The sequence below is a fragment of the Oncorhynchus nerka genome, linkage group LG6, assembly GCF_034236695.1.
Source record: "Oncorhynchus nerka isolate Pitt River linkage group LG6, Oner_Uvic_2.0, whole genome shotgun sequence".
Lineage (NCBI taxonomy): Eukaryota > Metazoa > Chordata > Actinopteri > Salmoniformes > Salmonidae > Oncorhynchus > Oncorhynchus nerka.
The window spans coordinates 50,102,415-50,124,312 of record NC_088401.1 but is presented as its reverse complement, the minus strand read 5'-3'; the positions used below and the strand labels follow the sequence as shown (position 1 = coordinate 50,124,312).

General features: G+C 43.6%; 1 protein-coding gene and 1 long non-coding RNA gene across 2 annotated transcripts; one reads left to right on the top strand and one right to left on the bottom strand.

Annotated features, from left to right (window-relative positions):
- Window positions 1-20: 20 nt before the first annotated feature.
- Window positions 21-9,549, bottom strand: tmco6 (transmembrane and coiled-coil domains 6). Its single transcript, XM_029661798.2, has 13 exons — window positions 9,258-9,549; window positions 8,748-8,854; window positions 8,507-8,622; window positions 4,715-4,901; window positions 4,492-4,596; window positions 4,312-4,403; window positions 4,054-4,170; window positions 3,661-3,775; window positions 3,279-3,459; window positions 1,751-1,851; window positions 1,192-1,359; window positions 844-969; window positions 21-237 (listed from the first exon to the last, which is right to left on the bottom strand). Exons 1-13 carry the CDS (start codon window positions 9,346-9,348, stop codon window positions 214-216), a joined length of 1,530 nt encoding a protein of 509 aa, XP_029517658.2. The 5' UTR covers window positions 9,349-9,549; the 3' UTR covers window positions 21-213.
- Window positions 9,550-17,140: 7,591 nt separating this feature from the next.
- On the top strand, window positions 17,141-21,482 carry LOC115130543 (uncharacterized). The gene is made up of 3 exons (XR_003863795.2): window positions 17,141-17,747; window positions 17,987-20,213; window positions 20,917-21,482. It is a non-coding gene; the product is annotated as an uncharacterized LOC115130543 (long non-coding RNA).
- The last annotated feature ends 416 nt before the right edge of the window (window positions 21,483-21,898 follow it).

Below are 21,898 nucleotides of genomic sequence, written 5' to 3'. Positions count from 1 at the left end.
GAGGCTCCAAAGACATCACATTCTGTTGGTATAATTTGGCATTTTATTAAAGCAGTGTAAAAATAACATCCTATTGATATCCAGCACATATTTACATTTGAGCATCTTCACATAATTTAAAAAAAATTGAAATGTACTAGTAGGTTTTCTGAGTAGACCTGTTTAAAGTATTTGTAAGTCTGGGTTTTGTGGCACTCCCGTTCTGTAGGCTCCTCACTGGGATGCAGAGGTATCCACCTTTAACAACAAAACAAAGCATTAACAAATGTCTGTACCCTAAAAACACATACACTGAGTATACAAATCATTAAGGACACCTGCTCTTTTCATGACATTGAATGACCAGGAGAAAGTTATGATCCCTTAATTAGGTCAGTTGTTAAATCCACTTTAATCAGTGTTGATGACGGGAATATTTTAAGCCTTTAGTTTAGACAATTGAGACATGGATTGTGCGTGTGCCTTTCAGAGGGTGAATGGGCAAGACAAAAGACTTAAGTGCCTTTGAACGGGGTATGGTAGCATGTACCAGACGTACCGGTTTGTGTCAAGAACTGCAAGAACTGGGTTTTTCATGCTCAACAGTTTCCCATGTGTGTCAAGAGTGGTCCACCACCCAAAGGACATTCAGCCAACCTGACACAACTGTGGGAACCATTGTAGTCAACATGTGCCAGCAACATGTAGAGTCTATGCCCTGACGAATTGAGGTTGTTCTGAGGGCAGGGGGGGGGGGGGGGGTGCAATTTCAATTTTAGGAAGCTGTCCTTAATGTTTTCTACATTCAGTGTATATGTATACCCAGGTACACACTCCCGGCCTGTGTTAGGGCAGAGTCCTCACCGTGCAGTGTGGGGGCAGGTGATGTTCCAGCAGGTGTGTTGCTCTGAGGCGGATAGTCTCCTGGTTGCTATACTGGATGGCTTCCAGCACGGGGAGCCCACTCTGCCTTACAAACTCCTCTGCAAGCTGAGAAGAAGCACCGCTTCATCAATGTCATCGTCTAGCTGCCTGTGCTAGTTTGTTTCTGCCAGATATGACATTTACAGCCCCTTTCTCCATACATTAGGCAGCAGATAAACAACGCAAGACTGCACATTAAACAGTGTTTACGGCTAACAACAAACTATGACATCTGCATGGCAGGCAGCCATCTTTAGTTTGGTGGGGGGTGTTGGGAGCCTTCCCTACCTGTGGGTCACTGGCCATCAGCTGGCCCAGCACCTCCAGACTGAAGGTCACCACCTCGGTGTCGGCCATCTTGAGTGTGGCACAGAGAGCAGGCAGCAGGCCAGCTTGAGCCAGGTGGAGACAGTACTCTCTCCCCTGATGGGCAATGTTACCCAGAACCCTTAGCACCTGGTGGGGTGAGGGAGAAAGATTTTAATTCAATCTAAATGTCACATCCTTTCCCAGACCCAAGTGAAACTGCTGATGTCTATAGTGTGTGGCTCAGTGGATTGGAACAGTGGATGGAGAAGCATAATGCTGCCCACATCAAGGTTGAACGGGCCAAATAATACTGAAAAAAAATGTGTATTAACAGTAAGTCGTAAGTCAAGTGAAACTGCTGATGTCTATAGTGTATGGCTCAGTGGATTGGAACAGTGGATGGAGAAGCATAATGCTGCCCACATCAAGGGCCAAATAATACTGAAAGAAATGTGTATTAACAGTAAGTCGTAAGTCAAGGGAAGTGATGGCTTGACAACAATGTTACTACCATGAACAGAAGCGACAGTGCACTGACCATGATGTTAATGCCGTGGGAGAAGGGCAGGAGCTGGATCAGAGCAGGTACCAGATTCAGATAGAACAGGGCAGAACAGAACACACTGGAGTCTGCAGCAGCTGATGGGGGCGAGAGAAAAGAGATTCATGACCGGTTATCAGCTAAACAAGTATTCAGACCCTACATAAGTATTCAGACCCTTGACTATGAGACTTGAAATTGAGCTCAGGTGCATAATTGTGCCATTCATCATCCTTGAGATGTTTCTACAACTTGATTGGAGTCCACCTGTGGCAAATACAACTGATTGGGAATGATTTGGAAAGGCACACACCTGTCTATATAAAAAGGTCCCACAGTTGATAGTGCACTTCTCAGCTAAAACCAAGCCATGAGGTCGAAGGAATTGTCCGTAGAGCTCAGAGACAGGATTGTGTCGAAGTACAGATCTGGGGAAGGGTACCCAAAATGTTTTGCAGCACTGATGGTCCCAAGAACACAGTGGCCTCCGTCATTCTTAAATGGAAGAAGTTTGGAACCACCAAGACTCTTCCTAGAGCTGGCCGCCCGGCCAAACTGAGCAATCGGGGGAGAAGGGCCTTTGTCAGGGAGGTGACCAAGAACCTGATGGTCACTCTGACAAAGCTCCTCTGTGGTGATGGGAAAACCTTCCAGAAGGATAACCATCTCTGCAGCACTCCATCCTTCAGGCCATTATAGTAAAATGTGGCCAGACGGAAGCCACTCCTCAGTAAAAGGCACGACAGCCCGATTGGAGTTTGCCAAAAGGCACCTAAAAGACTCTCAGACCACTAGAAACAAGATTCTCTGGTCTGATGAAACTAAGATTGAACTCTTTGGCCTGAATGCCAAGTGTTACCTCTGGAAGAAACATGGCACCATCCATACGGTGAAACATGGTGGTGGCAGCATCATGCTGTGGGGATGTTTTTCAGCGGCAGGGACTGGGAGACTAGTCAGGATCGAGGGAAAGATGAACGGAGCGAAGTACAGAGAGTTCCTTGATGAAAACCTGCTCAGGACCTCAGACTGGGACGAAGGTTCACCTTCCAACAGGACAACAACCCTACACACACAGCCAAGACAACGCAGGAGTGGATTCTGGACAAGTTTCTGAATGTCTTTGAGTGGCCCAGCCAGAGCCCGATCGAACATCTATGGAGAGACCTGAAAATAGCTGTGCAGCGACGCTCCCCATCTGGCTTGCATCCCCAGTGATTTTACCCACCACACACCGCTACTGCCCTGACTACGTGACCAGTTACAGTAATGCTGCAACTTTCCCTGGCCAGGTCAAATGATACATTTCTCCCGTCAAAGGACTTACTTAAATCATGTTTGAATGAGTTGACATTTATGATATGTATATAACACAGGCATTCAATATGGTCGAGCTCCGGAGTGTGAAGTGAGAAATGTAATACCGCTGCTGAAAATATGATCACTTTATATGACAAGCAGTTATCTATACAGATTTATAACACAAAACAGATGTACGAGTCAATTCCCTCTCTCCCTCTCTCACCTGTGAGGTTGTTGAGGACCCAGACGCTCTCTCTGGCCAGGGCTGGGTGGGTCTGGAGGAAGGCCTGAGGAAAAGCACACAGCGCAGCCAGGAGACGGCTATCGTTTAGCTGGGGCTGCAGGGCCCCCAGGGGCCCAGATAACAGCAGGTTCCCCACACAGCGCAGCAGGGGCCAGATCAACTGGAGAGGAGAGAGCGAGAAAGGAAGGCGGGATGTAGATTATGACAGGAGCCTAGGTTATCTACATTGCTATTCATCTCATCAAATTGCTACCTTGCGTTCTGGTACAGTTGGTGTCTATCAGACACAGAGTTATACAACACATGTACTTTGTTTGGAGGAGTAACTTCGAAAAAGAGTTTGGATTCAGCAACTACTCACCAGCTCAATTCCCTCCTCTATACTTCCTTTAGCAACAGCAACACCAAGTGTCACCAAGAGGGAAGTGCAATGTAGAAGAGTACCTTGGGCCACCAGTGCCCCATTGTCCACGTTGCTTTAGACAAGAGAGCAAAAAACAGACAAAATAATCACACAGTGCCACCACATTGTATCCAGTATAACAGCACCATATCCATGGCAACCACAAACAGACACAGTAGCTGGTCCTCCTGGGTGACACCCAGGTTAAGGTGATATAGTGTGCATCCCAAATTCCCTACAAAGTGCACTACTTTTGACCAGGACCATAGGGCTCTGGTCAAAAGTAGTGCACTATACAGGGAATAGGGTGGCATTTGGGATTAACCCTGATTCTAAGGTGAAGTGTCTGACCTGCAGGCCAGGTAGTGCAGGCACCAGGCACACTCAATGACTGGTCCCAGGCCAAACTGAGAGTCAGGGGTCAACACTGAGAGTAGGTGAGGGATCAAACCAGACGCCAAGACTGCCCTACAGACAAACAGACAGGAGAGCATAGCCCTGACTACAAACGGGATCTCTCAACGGCATCTCTGAATGGTGTCTGATGAAGTTTCCATAGTACAGTATAAATATTCTCTCTGTTTAGCTACAACCATGATGTTAATTTACCGGATGATTCTCCCTGTGACGTAGTTCGCTGAGATGAGCTGGGAGAGGGTGAACCCTACTGCTTCAACCACTGCCAGGTTAGTCCTGTGGATCTACACACACAAACAGATTAGAGTGTGTTATAAAGGAGACAATGGCAGGTTGGTCGATTGACAGACAGTACAGAGGTTTGTAGCTGACCTGGATGCATTTGTTCAAAGCAGGTATGATGCCCTGAGCTAGAAGCATATCTCTCACATTCTCGCTGTCTGGACACATGTTACCCAGGGTGTAGAGACACAGCTCCTGTAAAGAAACACAACACATACAAAAGTGAGAGAAAAAACTAACATATAGTGTAATACTTCACTAGGCTGTTTGATAAGGCTGTTGTAAGGTACTGTGTATGAGCTGTGGGACTGACAGTGAACTTGGGGCTCTGTCCAGAGAGGAAGGTGATCAGGTAGGGTGTGGCCTGTCGGAGCCTCAACGAGTCCACCTCGCTGTGGGGGGAGTGGGACAGCTCGTGGAGACAGCGGGCAGCCTCCAGACGACACTGAGGGTTGGGGCCACAGAGGTTAGTCACCAGGATCGCAATACTGTTCGGCTGCCTGAGCACATATGGGAAGGACAGAGACGAGAAATTAAAGGCCCATACTGATATATACACGTATATACAGTCCCTTATAAAAAAAACAATTGGATTCCTTCACTTTTTATTGTGTTGGTGGGATTAAAATGAATTTAATTGTCATTTTTTTGTTAACAATGTACACCAAATACTCTAATGTCAAATCGGAAGAAATGGTATATATTTTTTAAGATAAAAGAAAAAAAAAGTATAATTAAAATATAGTTGTTGCAAAAGTATTCAGCCCCTTTGTTTAGGCAAGCCTAAATTGGTTCAGGGGTGGAATGTGGCTTAACAAATCACATAATAAGTTACATGGACTCAATCTGTGTGAAATATTGGAGGTTGACATGATTTTTGAATGACTAACCTTCCTCTTTCCCCCCATACATTCAACATCTATAAGGTCCCTCAGTCAAGCATTGAATTCCAAGCACAGATTCAACTACCAAGACCAGAGAGTATTTGGAAAGACTCATAAAAAGGGCAGTGATCGGTAGATGGGTAACAAACAAATCAGATGTTGAATATCTCTTTAAGTGTGGCCAAGTTAATAATTATGTGAATGATGGATTAAACCACCTAGACACATCAAAGATGCAGAATTCCTTCTGAACTGGGCTGCAGGACAGGAATGAAACTGCTCGGGGATGTTACCACGAGGCCATTAGTGATTTTTAAAAATTCAATGGCTGTGATGGGAGAAAACTGAGGATTGGGGCAACTCCAACACAACACATCACTGAGTAACTGCCTCCTTATTTTCAAGCATGGTGGTGGCTGCATCATAGTATGGGTATGCTTGGCATGGACAAAAATGTTTCAGGATAAAAAGAAACCGGGATGGAGCTAAGCACAGGTAAAATCCTAGAGGAAAACCTGCTACAGTCCGCTTTACACCAGCGACTGGGAGAGGAATTCACCTTTCAGCAGGACAATAATTTATAACTGGAGTTGTTTACCAGGAAGACAGTGAATGACCCTGAGTGGCCAAGTTACAGTTTTGTTTGAAAATGTATGACAAGACTTGAAAATTGCTGTCTAGCCATGATCCCCCAAAATCTTGACAGAGCTTGAAGAATTTTGAAAAGCATAAATGGACAAATATTGCACAATCAAGGTGTGCAAAGCACTTATAGACTTACCCAAGAAGAATCTTTGGTATAACCGATGCCAAAGGTCTTTCCAATATGTATTGATCCAGGGAGCTGAATACTTATGCAACAACTATATTTTAGTTACAGGGCTGCCAACTTTTGAAGAAAGCTTGGAGATTTGCTATGTGAATTTCATTGCCCCGTAGCACAACCACTAGAGGGGGAACATTTGTACTGTTTTAAAGCACATTTCCTGCAATTCGACGTACAGTATTTTGACACGGCTTAGGCCTATGACCAAGGTGGATTTTTTCTATTCATAAAAAACACAGGTCAGGTGTATTCAGGATGCTTTGAACATTAAATGAACACTCACAAATTGGACGACTTTGAAATGTAATGTTTAAAAAAAAAAAAAAGTGGTTTGACACTTTATTCAGACTAATTCAATTAGATAGGGAGAGAAGCAAATGCTAGAGGCAGTGGGAAGGTTGGAAGCAGGGATTGATCCCTGTTCTCAGTGTTACCACTATACCAAGGCTCTGCACAGAACATAGTAATGGTTGATGGCAGTGGTTAACCAAATCATAGATTGCAGTCTCCTTGTCCATACTGTAGACTGCTTTCAAGGTAAGGACAGAAACATGTAGTATTTTATCATTTGGGTGAACTCGCTCTTTAAAATAGGGCGGGAATAAAATACTGCTTGCTCTCCAGGAGGGTTGGCCACCCCTGATTTATGTTTCCCAACTGCTGGGTGTTTGAAAATGTTCTTCTTATAACACTTCATTTCTCAACATCACCAAACCTTCAAGAAAATAAAATGAATATGAATATTCAGGTGGTTTATACCTACTAGTTGAAGATCCTTGTCATCATCTTACTCTACAGAGACAACATATGACACGTTTATGAGTTGCCTAGCATGTGCACAATACCAAATGTCTAATTATTTAAAGATTCCTGGAGCATTTAATATCCCATGCTTATTTGTATGACTTATTCAAAACTGCCCATGAATGGCTGCAAAAATACATAGCCTCGTAATTGTTTTTTCAAAAGACAAAGATAGGCATATGAGATTTAAAATGTGATTACACTGGCCAAATTGGTAAGAAGTGGATTAATAAACAAAGCGTGGGAAATAACAGTAGTGTTCTTTCTGACAAGCACAGTAATTACCCTTATAATCTCCTGAAGACAAGATGACAAATCTGCCCCTACACCCTAAAAAAATTATGTTTCTATTTATTGTCCCGCCTCTAGAATCAAACGTACACTTTTGGGTTCACAATCTGATTGACAAAATTATTTTCACAGTTACAAATCAGGTCACCAAATTTCCCTGCTAAAACGTACTGTAGGTCTGTCTGCTGCCTTTTCGTTGTGACAGCCTAAATGCCAATCACCAAACGAAGGGGACTAATGCAGGTGTGAATTAAATCGACTTTAGTACATACTGTCAAAAGGCGGCATTCTGCAATAGGGACGGGAGCAAAAGCAACCTAATTTTGTTGACAACACCGTACATAAAACAGCGCTACTCTTTTTACAGTTTTATAAACTCAGCGGAGAACATTCTCTCTCTCTCCATTCAGCTCCACTCGAATCTTGAGCGGCGTTTCTTTAAAACATGCATCCAATCCCCTTGATCCCTTACATAATGTGACAGGTTCAGAGTGCTGTGGCAAGACAGGACAATGATACAAGTTCCGCTCGTGATGTTTAATTGCAGATGTTCCAATTTCAAAACGATTTGGAGCACAGTTGAAAAGTTAACTCGCTGACTATACAATGGACGAAATATAAAAATAAATGCAGTACTTTTTAATGCGTGAGATATAAGAGAGGAGCCAACATTAGTTCAGCTGTCCCGAGGGGGACCCACCAATCCTGTAGAGGTTTTAAAAATGTGACATTACGGAGTATTTTGTGTAGATTGTGAGAAGAGGGTCAAATGCGTGTCTCAAGGCCAATGCATGAGAGTTGGAAGCCATATAGTTATTGTATTTTAATTGATCTTTAAAACCTCTTAAGGATAGGACCCTTTTTTTCATATTCAACATATTCTATCAAGACTGCCCAAATGTGCCTAATTGGTTTATTGATAACTTTTCATGTTCAAAATTGTGCACACTCCTCAAACAATAGCATGGTATTATTTCACTGTAATAGCTACTGTAAATTGGACAGTACAGTTAGATTAACAAGAATTTAAGCTTTCTGCCAATATCAGATATGTCTATGTCATGGGAAATGTTCTTGTTACTTACAACCTTATGCTAATGGCATTAGCCAACATTACTTCAGCTGTCCCGAGGGGGACCCACCAATCCTGTAGAGGTTTTAAAAATGTGACATTACGGAGTATTTTGTGTAGATTGTTGACCCCCCAAAATTTGTTAAATACATTTTAATCCCACTTTGTAACACAATGTGAAGAAATGTACACACACAGAGAGAGAGACAGAGAACAAGACCTTCATACTTGATAAGGATGAGGTGGGCTGAGGGGCTGCGGAGGGCTTTCCTCAGCGCTCTTAGGTCAGCTTCTTTCTTCACCAAGTCCCTGCCATGGCGAACCATGTTGAACAACTCTACCACCTAGATAGAGAAAGAAAACCAGAAAATAACTTGTTATACTCAATTAACAGTTGATGTGCTTCTCTGCTGGGTTGCTGACTAGAATCTTCATCTCTGACAATGGTTGTTATACAAGGGCCCAATACCTGATCGCTAGCCAGTGTGTCCATGGTGCCATCCTCCTCCTCGTCATCATCATTCAGCAGGAGTCTCTTGCTGACCAGCTCGCTGTCCTTCCGGGCCCGTCTCAACTCTACAGTGAGAGACCCAGCAAATCAACATAGACCAATGACAACAGTAACTGCACAGTGCTTATGTGGCATATTGTACTGTAGCGTGATATATGTAATAACTACAATGGAGCGGGTAGTTTGTCATGGGAATACGTTAACACGCAGCCCGCGCACGTAACAGTACTGGGAGGCCAGGAGATTCCACCACCATGCACGATGTGTACGGCTCCGGGTACTTTGAACAAATATGAAATCAGTTTAAGGAGAACAAGTGTTTCTAACGTGTTGTATTCATTTCACAATAAGATACAGCAATGTTATAGAGGGAATATATTGACAGCGTAGCTTGTCAAGTCTAACCACAGCTGGCAAGGTAACGTTAACGTTAGTTGGAAAACGTTAGCCAACATTCAGCTAGCTCACCTTTTTCATGTTCTCGTCTCTTGAACTTGAACTCCTCCAAGTCGCTGCCCTGACGTCCAGCCTTGTGGCGGACTGCGTTCAACCTCCACATTTCATCTATCGACCAAGTTATCCATTTAATTACCTAAATAGCTACGTTAATAGGCCATATGAGTTAGCATTTGATATTTTCAGACAAGACTGTTGACATCATCTTCTTTGCCGGAAAATTGGATACATTAATGTTATTACACAATGTGAGTATTTCCACCTATCGGACAGGCGTGGCATGGTCTAGCTTCAGGAGAGCTCCTTCTGTGAGTTTTATGGCGGACTACACCAAAAAATGTGTATTGCCCCACCAACTGGACGATTTGAACCCCCCCCAAAAAAAAAAATACTCCATACGTAATAATGAAACTAACCTATCCACCCTTATACAACATAGTTTGTTTTGGCAATGTACTAACTCCCACTTCTTCCTTCTTTGAGTTCTCCATATCACCCTTCTCATGCACTGTGTACACTAGCATAAGACGCCTCGCGGTGAAACACCGCGATGCAGAGAGGGCATTGACCATTTGATTTATTTGACCTTTATTTAACTAGGCAAGTCAATTAAGAACAAATTCTTATTTTCAATAACGGCCTAGGAACAGTGGGTTAACTGCCTGTTCAAGGACAAAACGACAGATTTGTACCTTTGTCAGCTCGGCAGTTTGAGCTAGCAACCTTCCGGTTGCTAGTCCAACGCTCTAACCACTAGGCTACCCGGGGCGGTGCTAACATGGCGTGAGAGGCGGTGAAAAATAAGCTTTTCCCAACTTTATGCAAATCACCAGAGGCGACCAATCATATCACGTGGTTCCTATGACGAATTTGATGCTATGCAACCCAAGGCTGGAGACTTTCTTCAGCGAAGATGGTTGACAAAAATACCAGGGCGGAAGCAAATGTGAGTGATGATAAAGTCATCACGAATCATGCAAAAAATGTACAGTTGAGAGGAATATGTCAGTTAATGTAGAGATAAACGATTATGCATATTTTTTATCATAAAGTTAATTTACAAAAATTGTGAATTTTGGGGTGGCAGCATAGCCTAGTGGTTAGAGTTTCTGATTAGTAACTGAAAGATTGGAAGATTGAATCCCTGAGCAGACAAGGTCTGGGGTTCTGCCCCTGAACAAGGCAGTTAACCCACTGTTTTACTAGGCTGTCATTGAAAATAAGAATTTGTTCTTAACTGACTTAGTTAAATAAAGGTCAAATATATTTTTTAAATGTGCATGCTAGCTGACTAGCTAACATTAGCCAGATAGTTGGCAAGCTTTATGTGTGTTGTGACATGAGTATGCAATTGTAATTCTGGTTGTTTCATGTTTTAGGGACTCCTGAAACAACCAGCAAACCAGTTGTCTTATGAAATAGTGGATGTAAAGAATATAGCTAGCTGAAACATTTACTGCAAAGTGAATGTACAATTTTGTAAGCTTGCCTTTTTTTATTGCCATGCAATGCAGATAGATGAAATAACATAGCTGGCTAACTATTTTCTTGCTTATTGTGCAGTGAAGGATAAGAATACCTGAATGCCTATGGATGTGTAGCTAGCTATTTAGCCGATCTATGTATAGACCCTAAAACATTTGGTATACATATTAGTTCAGGACCTATCTATAAATCTCAGCTATCATAGCCAGTTGTATCAACTTCAAAACAGTCTGAATTACATTAACGAAGCCTATGGATTGAGTAGAATATAATATAACTTTATTTTTGCAAGTCGTATATACATGTAGTTATTAGCATGCATGAGATCCCCACATTGTGTCCTGTACATATAATATATTCACTGATCATGTACTCTATCTTGGCAAATAAAGGTGCAGTTCAGGTATAATTGCTTTGAGATTATTTTTCAGTCATATCCAATACCAGGAGTATCAAATTCCAGTATTTGAATGATGCTGTGTCTGCATGTATGTATTACAGTTATACACTTCCATAGACTAGAAACATGATTTAACTAGTTAAAGGCTGATTTGTAATTCATATATATATAGAAATAGAATTAAGAAAATAGTACACTACATTTCCTATGCATCATGTAAATACTCAAACCCGTTCATCACAATATCTAATTTCCTTCATCTGCATTGATCTGATGAACACAGGATAGGCGTAGTATTTCATCAAATGAGAATTCATTTAAACCAGTAGAGAATTTGAAACGCTTTATTGAAAGAAGTTAATTATCCAAGTGTTATAAATACATGCATTATATATATTATGATTCTAATATTATAAATACAAGTTCAATCTGTACTTCAATGCACATCTGTTGTGCATAATAAAAACAGAGGAAGAAAGAGGTGGTGGTGAGAGAGGTGTAAAAGACAGAAAGGGAAAGGGGTATGAACATAGGAGCAGGGAAGGCAGCATATGATTAATGAATCACAGTGCTACTGTCACGTTCTGACCTTTATTTCCTTTGTTTTGTATTTATTTAGTATGGTCAGGGCGTGAGTTGGGTGGGCAGTCTATGTTTGTTTTTCTATGATTTGGGGATTTGTATGTTTCGGCCTAGTATGGTTCTCAATCAGAGGCAGGTGTCATTAGTTGTCTCTGATTGAGAATCATACTTAGGTAGCCTGGGTTGCACTGTTTGTTTGTGGGTGATTGTCTATGTTGATTGCTTGTGTCATCACAGTTCTCATTTAGCTTCACGTTTGTTTATTGCCTGAGTTGCATAACACAGAATCCTCATAATACATTGTTGTTTTTACATTTTCGAAATGTATTTACTTACTTAAATAGGTTCTGCCAGCCAAGTGTACAATTGGAAACTATTGAACTATTTATCCATTTAATAACCAGACCTTTATACAAACTTGCTATGCTGAATTCTTGACGCAAAATCGAACATGCTGCCATACTTTGCCAGCACGTCCACAAGCGAGTCACAATGGGAGGCCTAAGGGGCACTCTGCAATTTACCGCTTGCGAGTGAACATAGCAATTTCTTCTGAAGCACTTCATTGCCAGCAAGCTGATGTTCAAGCTCCTCCAGCATCAGCATGTCCTTCAGAGGAAGCACAATGTCCTCTGGCAAAACCATATCCCCATGAGACCCATTGGTCAGTTGAATTAAGAGGTTCCTGTTTACTGTGGTATTGCAACTCTCTGATATCCTCTGACAATTTCCTCAGGTACTGAAGAATCAGCCAGTGGGAATCTTAACATATGACAGTGGGCGAGTTATAAACTTTTGAAACCTATTCCTTTCGATTTACAAAATAAAAGCTTTATGAAAACATATATTGAAACACAGCTTAGCCTTTTCAAATTTTCAAAATATGCTTTACAGCCAAAGCAAGACAAGCATTTGTGTAAGTTTATTGATAGCCTAGCATAGCATTATGTCCAGCTAGCAGCAGGTAACTTGGTCACGAAAATCAGAAAAGCAATCAAATTAAATTGTTTACCTTTGATGAGCTTCGGATCTTTTCACTCACGTGACTCCCAGTTAGATAGCAAATGTTCCTTTTTTACAAAAATATTATTTTTGTAGGCGAAATAGCTCCATTTGTTCTTCACGTTTGGCTGAGAAATTGACCGGAAATTGCGGTCACGAAAACGCCGAAAAATATTCAAAATTAGCTCCATAATATCGACAGAAACATGGCAAATGTTGTTTATAATCAATCCTCAAGGTGTTTTTCAAATATCTATTCGATAATATATCCCCTGGGACAATTGGTTTTTCAGTAGGAGCGAAAGGAAAAATGGCTACCTCTGTATTTTACGCGGGAATCACTCTGAGAGCCATCAGGTGACCACTTACACAATGTAGCCACTTACGCTTATTCTTCAACATAAAGGCGTAAAACTATGTCACAATGCTGTAGACACCTTGGGGAATACGTAGAAAAAGTAATCTGGTTGATAGCCCATTCACTGCTCAATAGGACGCATCGGAACGCAGAGCTTTCAAAACATGAGTCACTTCCGGATTGGATTTTTCTCAGGCTTTCGCCTGCAATATCAGTTCTGTTATACTGACAGACAATATTTTTACAGTTTTGGAAACTTTTGAGTGTTTTCTATCCTAAACTGTCAATTATATGCATATTCTAGCATCTTGTCCTGACAAAATATCCCGTTTACTTTGGGAACGTTATTTTTCCAAAAATGAAAATACTGCCCCCTAGTCACAACAGGTTTTAACGGAGTTACTTCATCATATGGTGCTGTTTTGTTTTCTACTTGGATATTAAACCGGCTAGGTAATATTGCAGTTGACGTAAACAAACCCATAAATCAAATCCATTACCTGGTTGCTGTTTTTTGTCTGCCTGTTTATCCACACGAGTCTTCCCTGTTTTTTTTCAGAGATACTGGACAGAAACTCTCCCAGGGTTTGAACCCTGCTGGGCTCTGCTGGCTTGGCTGAGTTTATAATTTATCCCTCACCGGGTTCCTGGATGCCTCCAAGCACCTGGCGTGGAGGCCATGCGCGGCAGTGGGTCGGAGGCTCTGGCTCAGAAACTCTCCCAGGGTTTTGAACCCCTGCTCCGTGGCCTTGCTGGCCCCCATCCTTCAGGGGCCTTTGTGTCACCACGGTGGCCGACCCACTGAGGAAAACCCTGCGGCTGGAGATCTCCTCACACCTGGAGACATCAGAGCGGCTAGGTGGCTTCTACCGATTCTGGACCTTCGCAAACTCAATGGGTACTTGAAGGTACTGAGGTTCCACATGCTCTCCCCTGCCCTCCTGTTGCAGGCCGTGTTCAGGGACCAGTGGTTTTTGACGCTGGACCTGAGGGATGCGTACTTCAATGTTCCTGTTCATCCAGCTCATTGGCAGTACCCTCCGATTCCGATTCGAAGGGCGGGCTTACGAATTCATGGTTCTTCCCTTCGGCCTCTCCTTGGCACCCCACACTTTCACAAAGTGCATGGACGCTGTCCTGGCACATCAGATCCCGAGGGTTGTTGATCCTCAATTACCTGGATGATTGATGATTTGTGCCCTGACCAGAACGCAGGTCCTGTCAGAAAGACATGCTCCTGACCCACATCGGCAGGCTGGGCATTACTGTAAACGACAAGAGATTGTCTGATGCCCACCCAGATGGTTGGCTTCATTGGCATGGAACTTGACTCAAGCCTCATGAGAGCACACCTGCCCACTGAAAGGGTTCAGGTGATCTTATCTTGCCTCAACCACTTTCGTCAGGGGCGGGTGGTATCCACCCTAACCTGCCAAAGCCTGTTGGGCTTGCTGACGGTGGCCTCGTTGTCTCCCCTGGGCCTGCTCCATCTCCGGCCTCTTCAAAGGTGGTTCAACTCCCACCAGCTGCACATGAAGCGCCACCGTCACCGCCAGCTGCGGGTGACCACACAGTGCCTCAGGGCAATGTTGAGGTGGCGCTGTCACTCCTTTCTCTCAGGTGTGGTGGAGATGCTGAGGATGTGCTGACGGGAGCTGGTCAGCACAGATGCCTCCCAGATCGGCTGGGGGGGTGTGACCAAGGGCAGGTCGGCCAGCGGCTGTTGGCTAGCCCCTTGGAGCGGCAGGCACATCAATACACTAGGGCTCCAAGCTGTACTACTGGCTCTGCAGTCTTTCCTTCCACATCTGAAGGGAAGACATGTCCTGGTGAGAACGGACAACACCACAGTGGAGGCTTACATCAACCATCATGGTGGACTGAGGTCCCACAGCCTCCATCTTATGGCACGGGAGCTCTTTCTCTGGGCTCAGGGACGTCTAGCAGCATGGCATCCTGAAAGTGAATATTCGCCCACCACCTTGGGAGGGCACAGGTGGCAGCAGCTGTTCGAGAGGGCACAGGTGGACCTGTTTGCCTCCCTGGACAATGCGCACTGCCCCTTGTGGTACTTCATGTCGGAGCCACCAGGGCCTCTGGGCTTGGATGCTCTGGCACACGATTGACCAGGGCTGGAGCTTTACGCATTCCCCCCGTGTTATCTTATTTTTTTACTGCTGCTCTTTAATTACTTGTTACTTTTTTATCTCTTATTCTTATCCGTATTTTTTGAAACTGCACTGTTGGTTAGGGGCTCGTAAGTAAGCATTTCACTGTAAGGTCTACCTACACCTGTTGTATTCGGCGCATGTGACTAATAAGATTAGATTTTTCCCCTGATCCAGGCTGTGCTGGACAGGACCAGGATGGCAGAGCATCATCTGCTTCTGGTGCCCCATACTGGCCCAGACGACCCTGGTTCAGCCTTCTACTGTCCCTGTTGTCTGGGACACCTTGGCAATTTCCCATGAGACAGGACCTGCTGTCCCAGGCCAGGGGAACTCTGTGGCATCTGAGGCTACACGGCCTCAGTCTGTGGGCTTGGTCCATGTTAGGACTACAGGAGGGTGTAATGAACACCATGCAGAGCGCAAGGGCACCGGCTACAGCCGCGGCATACCAGTTGCTCTGGCGGTTGTTCTGCTCTTGGTGCACTGGTATTGAAGTGTTGCCCGAGTCATGGGGGGTGCAGTAAGTCCTCAAATACCTGGAGCCTCGCTTGGATGAGGGCTTAGCACCCTCTACACTGAGAGGATATTTGGCCACTATATCTGCCTGCCACGTGGGGTGGATGGATAGGCCAGTGGGGCGCCATCTCTTGGTCTCCAGGTTTATGAAGGAGGTTCGTCGCCTGCGTCCAGCTAGGACCCGCTCAATGGCGAGCTGGGATCTGGATGTGGTCTTGGCAGTTTTGGCAAAGCCGCCTTTTGAACCGTTGGAGTCTGCCTCCCTGATACACCTCTATGAAGGTGGCTTTCTTGGTAGAGATTACTTCCATGAAGTGGGTGGGTGTTCTGAGTGCTACCGTACTCTCTCTCCCTCCTTTTCTGTTTGTGTGTGGTTGGAGACAGGTGTGCTGGAGTCAGAGCAGATCACTTTCAGCAGCAACTCGTTCCATTATCAAGACCTTTACAAATACTCAATTCTGCCATTTCCACTCTGCCAGATTGTAATGTCTGCTCAATCAGTTTATGCTTCTAGCCATTATTATTATTCAAGATCCTGTTACCCAGCTGTACCTGTTTCCCTGGTAGACGCTGTTTATCCTCTTACTGCAGTTTTGCTGCCCCGACTCTGGCTCCTGTCTCCTGTTCCACATCTCACCAACCTGCTACCCTGTTCTGGACTCACCACACCACCTCTCATTGGATTCCCCTCTGGACCTGTTTAACATGTCCCAACCCAGCACACTCCAACCTCAGCCTCCACATTTGGTTTCCTACAACTCATCCAAGCTTCCCCGGATCTGTACCCCATATCTCCCTGTCCAGTCATCTCTGTTTCCTCGTCTAAGTCCGCTCTTTTGGGTTCCCGTGCCACTCCGCATAACAGATGGACCCCGGTGGGAGGAGTATATCTCTCCGCCTTAACACTTCATTCCTCCTGAAGGTTCTGTCAAACAGGCATGTGCACATCCCTTTTATCCTGTCTGCTTAGGGACCCCCCCCCCCCCCCCCCGGCAGTGGTGGGGGAGTCTGGGCCTCCCTCTGGCATGCTGTGCCCTGTGAGGGCACTGGCTGCTTATGTAGAGGGGACACGGTCAGTGAGAACAACAGACCAGCTCTTTGTCTGCTATGGTGAGAGTCCTGGGGGCTGGGCTATCGTGTCCACTATCTCAAAGGATAGTGGACATGATTACGACAGCATACCGCCTGGCTGGCAGGCCAGTGCTAGGATCTGTGTTGGCACATCCAACACGAGGTGTGGCTGCATTCTGGGCTCTACTGAGAGGACTGCCCCTCGCTGATATCCGTATTGCGGCCAGCTGGGCATCTACTTGCACCTTTGCTCGGGTAACTGTGGCACCTCCCTCTGCGGTTGGTTCAGCAGTACAGGACGTCCTCTCCCCTTCCGGGGACTGTGCCAGGACCCCCCTTCCACATTGACGGCCCCTGCGTCTCGGTCCTGCGCTGGGACTTCACCGCTGGCTGGCCAGGTCCCTCTAGCACTGACTAAATCTGGTACGGGTATACCAATATATTGGAGTGATCCAATATAGTGAAACATAAAAGGTTACATATGTAACCACGGATATGTGAGCTATATGGATCACTCTAATCCTCTACAGTACTAGAGGAGCCTCAAAAGGATGTAGAGAACGTGTCACGGCCATGGAGTCTATATATAGGGGCAGACCCCAGCCGTGACACAGGTGTACGCGGGAGTAAATCTGTAAATCTTCACCTCGGATGTATCCCTCCAGAGTGATACCAATATATTGGAGTGATCCATATAGCTCACATAACCGTGGTTACATATGTAACCTTCGATTTGGAAGCTAGCTACTGCTGGAGGAATGAAGCGCTTGCAATCTTAATCAGTCAACTGACGTGTTTCATGTGTGAACACATGGAGTGAACAAGACAAGTGTGTTCATGGCTAGCTAGTGGCAAACTTTCCCAGTTGAACAACGTTTTGACTGCAAGGATTCGCTTTCGACTACTTGCTAGCAAAGGTAACGAACACTTTCCATTAATGTTACATTTTCTGTCACATTTCTCCTTTATTTCTATATTTTTTTTAAATTAAATCGAACAAATTGTTTCTGTTGATAATCGTTGCATGAAAGCAATACTTATTGTGAATCACACCCGTGGTAACTTGCTGACAGAATACGTTTTTTTTTTTGTGTGTGAAAAGATTAACATTGTGGAGAATTTCCCCCTTTTCTCCTCCGATAATATGATGGGCAAGATCCGGTAGGGTTAGGGTTAGGGTTGGTGGTGAGCAGCTGGCGCCTGTGACGACGAAGACTGAGGACCTGTTCATAACAAAGTTAAGCATAGTTATTTGTCCTATACCTCTGAGTTCACAGCCAAACTATTTCAGCATTCCTTCAAAAAACAACATTATGCTTAAGAACTAATAATGTTATGCGATATACTTCATTACATTCAGTACATAACAGGCAGAGAGTGACAAAGAGGGTCTAGAAGATACTGTGCAAATGAAATGCAGGTTGTGAAAATTAGACTTGTACTTTGTATGAACAATTCATTGCCAAGAAATGAAATCTTGGATCTACTTTTTTTTGTGTGTGGAATCAACCCTTTTTGGGTGAATTTGGAGGTGTTTGGCGCTGGGTTGTGATCAGCGTCAGACTCATTCGGTTTGATCAAATTTAGGATTTTGCCTGGGAATGACAGCAAGCATGAAGTTTTCAGAGTACGAGTGTTAAGATTCCTTTTTATTTCAAATACTAAATCGTACTTTCTCTTTCTCTGGTGAGACTCTGGCTCTGTTTCCAGGCTTGAACGTTTTTCTGCTCGAATCAGGCACTCATGGGCTTTCTCATAAATCTGAAACATCACGGAACAGGAGCTTATCAGTTCATCTGTAAATGTCTGCAAACGAGACGTTTAGATATTCTGTTAAAGTACTCACTCTTTGTCTTCAGTAATTGAATTGAATACACCTCCAATGTATCAATGTCCGGCCGTTCATGTGACATCACGGCCTTCCTTAACTCCTCTTGGCTCTTGTATGGAGGCCAGTAACATTTGTCCTTGGTGCACCAGGTTTTTAAGATGACAGCTGAACTGTCATCTTCGTTCTGGAAATTAACCACAGCAAACATGGTACTGTGAACTAAAAAGCAAATAAGGGTACACAATTAGATTAGTTTACTCAAACATTTCACAATAGTAACATCTAATTGTAGGAGTTTAAGAAAATCCCTTCAAGTAAATACTACATTTTCTGTTATGTCTTTTACTGACAATTTACCTTAAAGAGAACGGGGAAACCAATAGAAATAACATTGGTGCTTTGCATCCTACAAATGGAGTAATGGCATCCCAGCAAAGCCCTCTTCGCAAGAGAGTAGAACAAACTTCTGAAGCACTTTTGTGGCAGGAGTGAAAAAGAGGTTCATCTTTCAATCCAGAGAGATGGAAAATATCAAGCGGTGATGATGGCAGGGGATATGCGAAAAGGTCTGTCTTGTTCCTAAATGTTTTGTACACCGTGGTATGTTCCTCCACCACAAGGTTTTGCACTAGGACAAACCCCTTGTTCCTCAACTGGACACAGTTATTTCCAGTGGACATCTGCATGGAGAAGTGAGTGAGCTGCATTTTGTTTTCAGCGGACTTTCCTGCCATAGTTATCAGTTTCCGTGTAACTCTCAAACATACCAGGAGCATTTTGTCAAGAGGAAACGACGTCACCAAACCATTTGACAATGATCCTAAAGGTGTTGTCTTCTCTCAGTCATCAGTCAAATCATCAAAAGTGTTGTGGTTGGACCTCGGCTGTTGTTTCTGGGAAGGTCATACGATTCAGGTAGTAGACTCCCATTTGATGGCATTTGTCACAGCCATAGTAGCCATTGTGACCTTTTGCATTTCTGACAAAGGCCCTTGCTGGTGCATCACAAATAATGATTTGAGATTTGGACTTTAAGATTTCTGTCTCCAAAAAAACACCTTCAGTTTCCAGCTGCTGCATTTCCTCAAGTCATGCAAAAAATCAAGACGGTTTGGTTTCTTCTTTCAATTTGATGGCCTTTGTATAGAGGAAGGCCACCAAAATTGATTTGGAGGGACACTGACTCAGACAACCTTGTATGAACAGATGTTGTAAGGTTGGACGTTACGTTAGCTAGTCTATAACGTTAGTGTCCGTCAACTAACTTCCAAGTCCCTAATGTTCATCCTGAAGGTATTGAATTATTGACACATGACAGTTCCTAGTATCCCTGTTAACATTAACCTTAGCCATACTGTTTGTCATGATATAACATATTTTAAAAAATTAAACGTACTTTTAATAACTCCAACTCTCAATTTTTAGGTAACATCAACTCACCTTGGCTTTATACTGAGACCACAGAGACAGATGCGTAAGCAAGGTGATCCAGATAAGCTGTTCCCTCCAGAGGATTCCACAGGACAATGTTTATATGTGTACCACACAGCCAGTAAGAGGCACCTTTTAATGGTTATTTGCAAACCAGAGGGTAAGAACACCTTTTCAATGGTGATTCATGACCTTTTGAGAATTTGGGTGCAGGTCTGCAATGGAAGACAATCTCTGAAATATGTATCGGAACGACTAAGGCTTCAACATGAATTTTACATTAAGTCGTACGGTGTTTGCACTTCTATATTCGTGGAATCAAGCAGTAAAGGTACTCATCCCAACTAAAAACAACACCATCATTCTCGAAAGGTTACGAATTACCATTAAAAGGCATCCTTTACCTGCTGTGTGCTACCACTTATCCCCATTTGAATGTCATGATTGGTACAACCTTTTGGACAATTTAATGTGGTGTTAGCTTGAATTTATGGATTCTTTATCTTGTTCCTCAGGCTCAGGTATGACAACTAGAATTAAACATTTTAGAGATAGTGAGGGAGGGCAGGAGAGGACAGCTCAGCAAAAAAAACGTTTTTCATCGATAGGTGTTGCTTTGTTGTTCAAGCAGGTTCTAACCATAAGTACAAATCACAAACTGAATTGGTTTGCAAAGTGTTAAATCAATACTACATATTGTGTATACCATTACCTGTCATCTTAACATTTCTTAGAATATAATGTTGGGGAGGAGGGTGAAATTCATACGTAAAACAATTGTGATGAAAGTCTACGGATCTTTAATTGTGGTATTTCTTCGACAGGACTTCTCTCTGCTGTCTGGATCCTGAACGATGTTGACAACACTCAACCTCAAACTCCACTAGCTCATGCGCCCCACAACATTAGACATGAAACCTTCCTGTCCATCCTCAATACCTTAAGCAATAGACACACAATGATATCCCCATAGACATGTAGGGTGGTTTGTGCCCATATTCAGTTTAAATGAGTTGCCTGGTTGGTGTCACGCCTTGGTCATTGTATTTTGTTAATAGTTTGGGTAGGCCAGGGTGTGACATGGGTATATATGTTGTGTTTCGTATTGGGGTTTGTATTATTTGGGATTGCGGCTGATTAGGGGTGTGGTATAGGTTTGGCTGCCTGAGGCGGTTCTCAATGAGAGTCAGGTGCTTCTCTTTGTCTCTGATTGGGAACCGTATTTAGGTAGCTTGAGTTCGCGTTGTATTTCGTGGGTGATTGTACCTGTCTTTGTGTATTCACCAGATAGGCTGTATAGTTTCACGTTCCGTTTGTTGTTTTGTATTCTCACAGTTATTTCATGTATCGCTATTTCCTTTATTAAAGCACATGAGTAACCTACACGCTGCATTTCGGTCCGACTCTCTTTCAACAGACGAACGCCGTTACAGTTGGCATGAATCTTCAGTTAGAACATTTTACTGACTCATCTCTGATCAAGATATTCCACCAACGATGGAAAGAAATGTATCTTTAAAAAAAACTTGTTTAGAACAGTTTATATTTTCCATTAGGAAATGTTAAGGAAGACTTCACAGAAAATATTGCCTTGGGGCCTCTTAAGTCTAGAGCCTGCATTGTTTGTAAGTCTAACATCTATGTAAATACATTACGTTTCAGTTTTGTGCTAAAGGTTGTCACACAAGACCATGTTAAAGGTAGTATTGTTATACCTAATCTTAACGTGTGTCTTGGTGTAGAATAAAGATGCATTTCCTGTCATTTTTGTTCTATAATCACAAACTCACCTTCACAATGCCCAAG

Excerpts from the sequence above, each read along its gene's own strand:
- tmco6 (XM_029661798.2), bottom strand. The coding sequence starts at position 9,348 with ATGTGGAGGTTGAACGCAGTCCGCCACAAGGCTGGACGTCAGGGCAGC. Across the intron at positions 1,852-3,278 it reads GGTCCTCAACAACCTCACAG|CTGCTGCAGACTCCAGTGTG; the intron begins GTGAGAGAGGGA and ends CGCCCCCATCAG. Across the intron at positions 1,360-1,750 it reads CCCACGGCATTAACATCATG|GTGCTAAGGGTTCTGGGTAA; the intron begins GTCAGTGCACTG and ends TCACCCCACCAG.